Source organism: Salvelinus sp. IW2-2015, linkage group LG12 (genome assembly GCF_002910315.2).
Source record: "Salvelinus sp. IW2-2015 linkage group LG12, ASM291031v2, whole genome shotgun sequence".
NCBI lineage: Eukaryota > Metazoa > Chordata > Actinopteri > Salmoniformes > Salmonidae > Salvelinus > Salvelinus sp. IW2-2015.
In genome coordinates, this window is record NC_036852.1 from 464,358 (window position 1) to 476,081 (window position 11,724).

General features: G+C 41.8%; 1 protein-coding gene across 7 annotated transcripts in view; it reads right to left on the reverse strand.

The window, feature by feature from the left end:
• LOC111970835 (CD48 antigen-like) overlaps positions 1-11,724 on the reverse strand; it is a 176,847-nt gene that overhangs the window by 21,538 nt on the left and 143,585 nt on the right. The window contains exon 1 of one of the 7 annotated variants that reach the window (XM_070445892.1): positions 3,021-3,226. The exons of 4 other annotated variants lie outside the window; for them this stretch is intronic. In XM_070445892.1, the coding sequence (XP_070301993.1) occupies positions 3,021-3,087 (67 nt within the window). In that variant the 5' untranslated portion in view covers positions 3,088-3,226. Of the gene's footprint in view, positions 1-3,020; positions 3,227-11,724 lie in introns of those variants that run through there. 2 more of the 7 variants (XM_070445893.1, XM_070445894.1) reach the window with 2 other exon arrangements.

Here is an 11,724-nt window from a genome sequence, read left to right on the forward strand (position 1 = left end):
TTCTGGGATTTTTGCTCACCGTTCTTGTGATCATTTTGACCCCACGGGGTGAGATCTTGCGTGGAGCCCCAGATCGAGGGAGATTATCAGTGGTCTTGTATGTCTTCCATTTCCTAATAATTGCTCCCACAGTTGATTTCTTCAAACCAAGCTGCTTACCTATTGCAGATTCATTCTTCCCAGCCTGGTGCAGGTCTACAATTTTGTTCTGGTGTCCTTTGACAGCTCTTTGGTCTTGGCTATAGTGGAGTTTGGAGTGTGACTGTTTGAGGTTGTGGACAGGTGTCTTTATTACTGATAACAAGTTCAAACAGGTGCCATTAATACAGGTAACGAGTGGAGGACAGAGAGGCCTCTTAAAGAAGAAGTTACAGGTCTGTGAGAGCCAGAAATCTTGCTAGTTTGTAGGTGACCAAATACTTATTTTCCACCATAATTTGCAAATAAATTCATTAAAAATCCTACAATGTGATTTTCTGGATTTTTTCCCTCATTTTGTCTGTCATAGTTGAAGTGTACCTATGATGAAAATTACAGGCCTCTCTCATCTTTTTAAGTGGGGAACTTGCACAATTGGTGGCTGACTAAATACTTTTTTGCCCCACTGTATTTAACTAGGCAAGTCAGTTAAAACTTCTTAGGGATCAAATCCCGTTAACCGGGATCGATTTGACAACATCCGGTGAAATGGCAGAGCGCCAAATTCAAATTAAATTATTAGAAATATTTAACTTTCATAAAATCACAAGTGCAATACACCAAAATACACCTTAACTTCTTGTTAATCCAGCCACCGTGTCAGATTTCAAAAAGGCTTTATGGCGAAAGCAAACCATGCGATTATCTGAGGACAGCACCCCACCATACAAACACATGACAATCATATTTCAACCCGCCAGGCGCGACACAAAAGTCAGAAATACCGATATAATTCATGCCTTACCTTTGAAGATCTTCTTCTGTTGGCACTCCAAAATGTCCCATAAACATCACAAATGGTCCTTTTGTTCGATAAACTCCGTCGTTATATCCCCAAAATGTCAATTTATTTGATTCAGAAAAACACCGGTTCCAACTTGCCCAACATGACTACAAATTATCTAAAAGGTTACCTGTAAACTTGGTCCAAACATTTCAAAAAACTTTCCTAATCCAACTTTTGGTATTTTAAAACGTAAATAATCGATCAAATTTAAGACGAAATATACTGTGTTCAATAGCGGATAAAATAAACGTGGAGAGAGCCCCAGGTCGCGCGCCCCAAACAAAACAGTCCACTAGGCTCGACACTCGGAAAGGGCTACTTCTTCATTACTCAAAAGAAAAATATCAACCAATTTCTAAAGACTGTTGACATCTAGTGGAAGCCATAGGAACGGCAACCAGATGCCTCAGAAATCTAGATTACCATAGAAACCCAATTGAAAACACAGTGAACTCAACAACAAAAAAATCCTGGATGGTTTGTCCTCTGGGTTTTGCCTGCCAAATAAGTTCTGTTATACTCACAGACATTATTTTTAACAGTTTTTGAAACTTTAGAGTGTTTTCTATCCAAATCTACCAATTATATGCATATCCTATATTCTGGGCCTGAGTAGCAGGCAGTTTACTTTGGGCACGCTTTTCATCCGGACATGAAAATACTGCCCTGTAGCCCAAAGAAATTAAGAACAAATTATTATTTACAATGACAGCCAAAACTCAGTCAGCTAAGACATATTGCCACGCCCGCTGCCCAAATTTTCAGATTTCAAAATAGGCTTAGGCCTATGCAGTTGTGATTTGAAACAATTCACAGCTATTTTTTTTAGAGCGTCTGCTAAATGACTTAAATGTAAATGTTAAAGAAGCTAATGATCTTCTGTGGCTAAGTCATGCTCTCTGGTGAAGTATTTTGAATGTTTCATTTAGGCAGGAGTAATTATATAGGAGTAATTATATAATTTTGGCAAAACAATCATCAATTTACTTTAGGGGAAGACAGCATCCTAACAGTGCACTGTGCACCGCCAACTTTCCTTTCTAATTCACAAGAGGCTGGAACCAGAGATCTGTATATAATGATGAGATACTCATGTCTCCGCCCTAACAATGGGAGTCATTGTCCTTAAGGCGGGAAGGCAGGCCACAAGCTTATGTCTGCATATTATGCCCATAGGGCCATTTCTAGACTGATTTTGGCGAGAGTGAGCCCTCTTGCTTCACCTGTTCTTCTCTGCTAAAAATGAAGCATCCGAGTGAGCAAAACAGCGCCCCTCTCTCTCTCTTACAATATCTAGGCCATGTATCTGATGCTGTCTGGCCAGAAATAGTATGACATGACATGCCATACTATTTTGGTCCAGACAGCATCAGATACGTTGTATACACATACTGAGACAGGGGCGCTGTTTCGCTCGCTCGGATGCTTTATCTGAGATTGATGGCTCTTTCTGTCGGCGTACATCTCAGTCAAATAAATGACAAATATTTCAATGTTTTATTTGGAGGGGCAAGAAGGCATGGTGGCCCCCCTAAGGCCCGTCCATGTCACCGGTCCTGCCATGATCACGCAGACCCTTCTGTAGGTTTACGCCTTGGTAGGTCAGGACTTAATATTCTATCACTTTCTGAAGTTGGTCATGTGTGTGTAGCTACAAATAATAAGGGTGCGGTCCTTATTTCTCATCGAAACTCACATAGACTTAGTTTAAAACCATTCAGACTTTCCACGATGAAAATAACTATGAAGAGCGTGTTTAGGCTATTGTCAATAATGTCGCTATAAAAGCTTTTTGTTTCAGAAATGCCATGTTTTTTTTCACTAATGTGAAAAAAAAGGCGGCTGCGCTTGTTCTTGAAGTTGCAATGCATATTGTGTTCATAAGGCACATTGTTACATATCCTACCTATTGTTCATCATAATCAAACATTATGATATGATAATGTTGTAGGCTACACAGTAAGCACACAAGTAGCCTTACAAATATTAGGTAGACCTAAAGCTACGTTCGACCCCAACGGTCGGTTCAACTTACCTCCGGAAACCACATTTTGCGCCACATAAAGCCAGAAGCACAATTCGATGAGCGTTAGTTTGGGCATATTTGCTAATTTGTTTGTTTGTTTAGATAATAAATAAAAGTAAGTTAATTTGAGATATGCGAAAACATGGTGTGGTTCATAGTCTAGCCTACGTATGATATTGTATTTTCTGAGGTTGTGAAAGTGAAAGTAAACTGTGGTTTAGTTCCTCCCTATTCATGACCTCTTGGTGGAAAATAAAATAGTTTAATTTGACTTGTAAATTATGTTTAATAGCTTCCACTAAATAATATTTTATAACAAACACATTGCATTATGTTTATATGTTATAATAACTTGAATAAGCATTTTTTCTAACCACGTCTTGAATATTCATTCCTGTAGTCATACTGATACCTGGTCTTTGGCGCCTCCCTATGTGTATAATTGGCTACAACGCACAGAATTAAATATATAGAATTTAGAATTGATAGAATCTCTGCTATAATGTAACAAAACTTGGCAATACTGAAATATTCAAAGGTAAATGATATATGGCATACACACTAAAACATTCACAAGATTAAGTATTTTCCTCAAAACATATAATGCATGTTTGCAATCTTACTGTATGGATCAATATTTAATTATAATTCACAATATATATTGAACCAAAATATAAACGCAACATGATACAATTTAAAGATTTTACTGAGTTACAGTTCATATAAGGAAATCAGTCAATTTAAATAAATAAATTAAGCCCTAATCTAATGATTTCACATGACTGGGCAGGAGCGCAGCCATGGGTGGGCCTGGAAGGGAGCCAGGCCCAAGTGGGAGCCAGGTGGTCTGCTCTAAAATGACGTTGGAGGTGGCTAATGGTAGAGAAATGAACACTCAATTATCTGGCAACAGTTCTGATGGACCTTCCTGCAGTCAGCATGCCAATTGCACGCTCCCTCAAAACTTGAGACATCTGTGGTATTGTGTTGTGTGACAAAACTGCACATTGTAGAGTGACCTTTTATTGTCCCCAACACAAGGTGCACCTGTGTAATGATCATGCTGTTTAATCAGCTTCTTGATATGCCACTCCTGTCAGGTGGATGGATTATCTTGGCAAAGGAGAAATGCTCACTAACAAGGATGTAAACTAATTGGTGCACAGCATTTGAGAGAAATAATATTTTTGGGAACATTTCTATAATTTTTGATTTCAGCTCATGAAACATGGGAACAACATTTTACATGGTGCGTTTATATTTTGGTTCAGTATACATAGTTGAGCATCATAGTAGCCTAGGCTAAACATGACAGCCCATACAGGATAAAAATATGATACATAATAGCCCGTAAGAGATAGAAAAAGAGAGATGAGTTTACTGAGGAGAAACAAACCTTCCCTGTACAGAATCTAAATATTTATCAAACAAACTATATTTTCAACAAGTGCTTTTCAACTGGTTTCTTCTGGTACAGAGGCTTTAGCTGTACTGGTCTCTGTTGGTACAGAGGATTTCCCTATACTTCTATATGAAGTAGACAGAGTATCTGAGCTACTCTCTATTTGTGTACATGTTGTATCTGAGCTGGTGTCTACTGGTCCAGAGGGTGCACCTGAACTGGACTTTACTGGAGTAGATAGTGTACCTACATGCTGTGGCTCTGAGACCAGCTGACAATCTGGACTGCTTCTATCAGGAGTGTCTGTACTGTCTGACACTGAGCTAGTGGGTCTCCTCAGACCTGATAGGTCAAGTGTTCCTCTCTCTCTGTCTACCTGACCACTGCACCTCTGGGTTCCCATTGTTTACAACACACTTCCTTGTTCTACACCCATCTGATAGCAATGAGTGTCTTATAGTTGATGGTTTTGGGGGTGAGAAGTGGTGAGGATGTTGGGTGTTGATGTATGGGAATTCGGTATGGAGGTGTTTGTTTGGGAGAACTTAAGTTCTATCACCTCCTCTCTCTCTGCACGCTCCATCTTCATCCCTTCTCTGAGGGGTTGGTGGAGACCTCTGACCATCAGTCTGGCTGTTGTGTGTGTGGCTCTGCTGGATTCCTCCTCTTGGTCCTCTGACCCTGGCTCCACCTCAGATTGGATGTCCTCCTGTTGTTGGTCTTCACCTTGTTCTTTTCTATATCCCTCTTCTTCCTTCCCTTCATTCTGTGTCTCCTCTTGTTGCTCCTCTTCCTCCCTCTCTGCATCTCGTCTTCCCTCTGTCTCTCCCTCTCCCTCCCTCTCACCACCGACATCTCTCCTTTCCTCTTCATCTCTCACTCCCTCTGTCTGAGTCATTTCCTTTGTCACTCCTCTCATGTAACTCCTGGTCAGCTCGGTTCCCCCACTGTTTATCCTGAACCTGTTGGGAGTGTTAGATTGTGGTTCAGGCTGTAGTCATCGCTGGCACGTGACATCTGAGGGGGCTTTGGAAGGGGTGAGATGAGCCCAACCTCTTCCTCACTCTCTTTCCACACTTCCCTCTCTCTCCCTCCCCCTCTCCAGATTCCTTAGTTGGTGTCCTCATCTAATATTTAGGCTGGTTGGAACCTAGGCCCTGATTCTGGTCATTTAGTTTCAACTGGTTATTACTCACAGTCCCACCTATGTTATCAGTAGATCCCTCCTTGTCATATTCCAGTAATGGGATCTTATCTCCCTCTATCTCTGGTTCTCACACCTTCCCCTGTCTGCTTGATCTCTATGTCCTCTACTTTAACCACTTGTTCTCATTCCAGTAATGGCTGCTTCTCCTTCTCCCCACTCTCTGCCTGGCTGGTTCCCATTGCCTTTTCTGGGTCCTCTTCAGAGTGGCTGGTTCCCACTGCCTGGCTGGTTCCCACTGCCTTTTCTGGGTCCTCTTCAGAGTGGCTGGTTCCCACTGCCTTTTCTGGGTCCTCTGCAGAGTGGCTGGTGCCCACTTCCTTCTCTGGATCCTCTTCAGAGTGGCTGGTTCCCACTGCCTTCTCTGGGTCCTCTTCAGAGTGGCTAGTTCCCACTGCCTTCTCTGGATCCTCTTCAGAGTGGCTGGTTCCCACTGCCTTCTCTGGNGTTCCCACTGCCTTCTCTGGATCCTCTTCAGAGTGGCTGGTTCCCACTGCCTTCTCTGGATCCTCTTCAGAGTGGCTGGTTCCCACTGCCTTCTCTGGATCCTCTTCAGAGTGGCTGGTTCCCACTGACTTCTCTGGGTACTCTTCAGAGTTAAATAAAGATTACATTTTAAAAATGTGTTACATCCTTGTCTTTAGCTAGTACCTAAAAAAAAAAAAAATGTCACTCTCTGCTGAAAGGTCTGTATTTTTCCACCAATCACACCAATCCACCCATCATAGCCTCATACACCCCGCTGAGCTGCTTGGTCAGCTGTCTGAATGTGATTTCTCCTGTTGTACTGTTCAAGGATGTCTTTTCTTTAAAATCACGAAATCTCCGTATCCTGGCAGTGTCCCATTTCACCGCCTTATTTACACCATGTTTCCAGAGGATCTCCTGTAGAACTCCACCAGGGATCCCAGGGTTGATGATGACATTCCTTTGTGATGATATAACGTATTGGTGAAGCTGCAGCTGCTATGGGAAAAGAGCAGAGTTACACCCTTAGAAATAGAATCATAAGTCCGGTAGGTCTACTTAAATTATATTTATATGGTTGCATCATCACTCTTAACATGCCATAGCCTTTAGTCGAGTATTAACATCTTGTCCTACCCAGTAATAACAGCCCAGTATATATTCAGCTGTGAAGTAGGCCTACCGTTCACATTTAAAATACACAATGGTACAGTCAATATAGTTCACATGTTCTTATAATGCACACCCTTAACTCGGCTCAATAGTCTGCACCCTAACAAACATTAATGAAAAAAGGTTCAACTGTCGCCTGCTGGATGGCTGTGTCAAAACACCTGTTGTCAGTTTACACGAGACTGAAATCTCCTCTGTTTGACATGAGTGCATCTAGACCGGGTTTTTTAAAACTTTTTCAGCCTGGAACCCAAATGAGAAATTCTGTGTTTTCCTGGGAACCAAGTTTAGGAAAATATGCAACTATACATAAATATTGGTACATTTCATTGCCCCAATGCTTAAAACAAATTAAATATAAACAAAAACAAATAACAATTAAACTAAATATCCATATAAATATCTATTCATGCTTATTCCCCCCATTAAAAACACTCTTACATACAGTGGGGAGAACAAGTATTTGATAACCTGCAAAATCGGCAGTGTTTCCTACTTACAAAGCATGTAGAGAGGTCTGTAATTTTTATCATAGGTACACTTCAACTGTGAGAGACGGAATCTTGCTTTGGCTAACGTTAACTATTAGTTGTGTACAAGGCCAGGGGATTGTTTGAAAGACAAACTCACATCTACTACTATGAGAGTTAGTTACTGTTGTACTCCCTTATTTCTGCGTACCTGTTATAAAATAACAACAATGTCTTGCTAGCTGACTTACTTTTCCACTGTCGAATCACTGTTTCCTGAAGCATTCTGTCCTGGGTTTACCATCATGCTGTGGATGTTTGGTCAGGACATGTCGTTTTTCAAATTTGTTCGTTATGAGAGACTCATTACTAAGCACTTCCACGCACAAAACACATTGTGGGCGCTCCTCGTTCTAAGTTTTTATGAAAGAGTGAGAAACTCATTGCTGTATATGCGTTTCATGGCAATTGAGCTCAGTCAGAACTTGTGGCTAGATTGAGTCAATTTATGACAGCGGTGAGTGGGAATAACAAGTCAGTGGCTTGAACGACAGTGCTGCATCGTGTGTGTCGCGGAGTGATCTTCAAGAAAACTGCAGAAAAAAGATCCGGTAAACCGCGAAGCACACTGGCATCTCCCTCTCATACTCGCGCAGCTGCTGAACTGAGCAGAGACAGAGACCGCTGCTAAGCAGAGAGCGCACTGAACAGAGAGCGCTCTGAACAGAGAGCGCAGATGCACTTGGCCAAATCAATTCCAGTAATTCATTAAATAATTATCAATTTACTCTGACACGTCGCGACCCACCATTAACAGGTCCAACCCATACTTTAAGAAAGGCTGGTCTAAACTATAATTATGAATACCTGCAAGAAATATATTCACTTACCATTCATTAATTATCTGCCACAAATGCAACAGGAGATGGTGACTAATACTATTACAGTTGGAATTGATCGTCCTTGGTCAGCCATATCACACAAGTGAGATCCATGAAGTCAAAGTGATAGGGTTATTTCTTCTTTTTTATACGGGCCTACGCCTCAGGCATTATTGAAAGTCGGGACAAAAGCAACTTTGTCTCACAACTTTTTTTTATATTAACATTTGAAATATGTCTTATTTTTATAGAGCAAAGTATCATCCCTCACACCATGTAAAGCAGGGGTGTCAAAGTCAAATGGACGGAGGGCCAAATAAAAAATTTAGCTACAAGCCGAGGGCCGGACTGTTCGAATGTTCATTGAAAAAATTTTAAATGACGCATATAGTCTAGTGAACCTAATTGAACCTACTGAAAACCTAACAAATATATTCCAATATGATCAGATAAATAAAGCAATATTTTCTTATGGCTCTGTCAGTAATCTTTAATTTTCAACAGACACAAAAGACAAATTTCCTTTATATAAAAATCCCCATAACATGAACATTAAATGAAAGAAACCGGTATTCAAGGCACCATAGTAGCCTATATTTTCTATTTTAGCAAAAGTGGGCTAATTTACTTCAAAGAAAAAACAATAATAGCAATTTTCTATCATCCACTCAACTGAAATATTTTTAAAATTATAATTGGATTGAAATACAATAAAATAAAGTGCAAAAATCTATTAATCAAAAACAACACTTTTGTTTAAAGGAGAAGTAACATGCAGTGAAAACAATATTAACTTTAACTTTTAAACTTGAACTGAGTAAAAACTCTAAATTGTGATTGCCACAGTAATGTTCACTTGTTGAAGGTTGAGGGTGATACTTGGTGGTGTCCCATCTTTTCCACAAGTTCATACATGTTCGGGTAAGGGCTCTGAGCTGAGGAAATCCTCAGAATTGAGTGGAGGTGTTCAGCAGTAAGGTCGACTTCTGTGTGGATGTTTTGTTCAGTGTTCATCAAGAAAACAGTTTGTTCACACAGGTATGTGCTGCCAAACATAGAACAACGTTTGAGCAGCCTGGATGCACAGCTGGGGCATTGTGTCGGGGAGGAAACGGGGCGAACTCCGCGGCAAGCCCACTGCCGCATATTTTGCCCTCAGTGCATCATTGCATTGGAGGTCAATCAACTCCATTTGGGAGTTTGGTGGTGAGCTTTCCACCGTCAACAGCAAATGGGTACCGAGCAGTTCCAACCTCTTTTTGGTGCTTCAAGTCAGCAAATCGGCGTCGAAAGTCAGCGGCAAGCATACCTATTTTATCAGCCAACTGTGCGCTCGGAACGCACTGGTAGAGAGTTTCTCTTTCATGGTCTGGCAGCTGGAAAGTGGCTCAAATTTTCTTTCCGCATCTGCGTCTCCCACAGAGGTCAGTTTGGTTTTAAATGCCTTCACTGTACTGTACATATCAGAGATGACATGATCCCGACCCTGCATGCTGCAAGTTCATTGCATTCAGATGACTCGCTAATGTCCAACAGAAAAGCCATTTCAACAGAAACATTCGTCTCGGAGTTGTGTTGTGTCTTTCCCTTTGCTGTCCAAGAACAGACAAATCTCCTCACGAAGCCGAAACATTTGAAGCACCTTTCCCTGGCTTAGCCATCGCACCTCTGTGTGATAAGGGCAAATCACCATGCTCCGTTCTAATCCGTCAGAAATGCCTTGAATGGCGGTGATTCAAACCTTTGGCCTCTGATAAAGTTACAGTGCGCGTGATGATGCTCATTACATGCTCCATTTTCAAGGCTTTACCGCACAACGCTTCCTGGTGTATGATACAATGTAAGCCTGTCAGCTGTGATGCTGACGACTGCTGTGCCAATAAATATTGAAATGAAGCAGCCTACTGCTCGGTGCGTCACCGTTGCATTGTGGGAAATGTAGTATTGGTGCGTGTAAAAGATCTGCGGGCTGCCGGCTTGCTGCGGTCTGCGGACCGGTTCTAATAATAAATCAAGATCATCCCAGGGGCCGTAAAAAACCTTCTCGCGGGCCGGATGTGGCCCGCGGGCCTTGACTCTGACATATGTGATGTAAAGGATCAGGTTAGCTCTTAATTAAAAAATACAAAATGTATTTTGGTATAAAAAATGTACCTTATACTGTACCTGTATGTGCTATAAAACAGTGGTGAAAAAGTACCTAATTGTCATACAATTAAAGATACTTTAATAGAAAATGACTAAAGTAAAAGTCTAAAGGTATTTTGTTTTAAATACACTTTACAATACAATCATTTTGTCTAAATATAAGACAAATAAAGCATCCCCGTACAGAGCCTACAATTCTTGTTTAACAAACTATTTCAACAAGTGCTTTTCAACTGGTTTCTCCTGGTACAGAGGCTGTAGCTGTACTGGTCTCTGTTGGCACATGTTCTACTATAGTAGACAGAGTATCTGAGCTACTCTCTATTGCTGTACAAATTGTATCTGAACTGGTGTCTACTGGTCCAGAGGGTGCACCTAGACTGTACTTTCCTGGATTGGATAGTGTACCACTGCCCACCTTTGGACTAAATGCTGTGGCTCTGAGACCAGCTGACAATCCTGGACTGTTTCTATCAGGAGTGTCTGTACTGTCTGACACTGAGCTAGTGGGTCTCCTCAGACCTGATAGGCCAGGTGTTCCTCCCTCTCTGTCTACCTGACCACTGCTCCTCTGGGTTTTCATTGTCTTCACTATGCTTCCTTGTTCTACATCCATCTGGTTGCCATGTCTTATATTGGATGGTTTTCGAGCGAGAAGTGGTGGGGGGCATTGCGGGGGAGTGTTTGTTTGGGAGAAGTTGGGCTCTTTCCTTCCTCTCCCTTCTGTGTCTCTTGTCCTTTCTTCCCTCTGTCTTCTCCCTCTCCTTTCACCTGGTCTTCTTCATTCTTTTCAGTCTCTCTCTCCTGTCCATTTCTTTCTCCTCCATCACCTCTCCTACCTGTTTCTTCTTGTCCCTCTCCATCCTCTGTCACTAAATCATCTTCTATTACCTTCTCTTTCTCAACGTGTTCTCCCTCCTGGCTTGTCCTCGTCTCCTTTCCTCTGCTCTCCTCCCCTGTGTCTAAGATTAGGACTTTCTGGGGCATAAGCTGTCCATCTCTCACTCCATCTCCCGCTCCCTCTGTGCCATAACCACCCATGCTTTGGACAGGTCCTCTCCCATGATGCTCTCTGCTGTGCTGTGTCTCCAGAATCTGTGTGTACGGTGAATTATAGTTAAGGCTGCTCCGAGGTGGCTTCGGAGGAGCAATTTGGCCAGAATCTTCGGTAATACTCCCCATGGTAACATTCATGTTCTGTTTGGATTCTGCACTTTTTCTTCCCTCTGTCTCTTTCCGGACTCCCAACCGCTAACCTGATTCTGGTTGTTCAGTTTGAACGGGCTATTACTCACAATAACATCTGTATCAGTGGATCCTGCCTTGTCCAGTAATGGCTTCTTCTCTCCCGCACCCTCTCCAGTTTTCACAGCCTCACTGTTCTGGTTGATTCGATTGACCCTGTCCTTTACACTTGTGTTCCAAGTAAGTTCTTCATCTAGTAATAGCTTTTTCTCCTCTTCCCCAA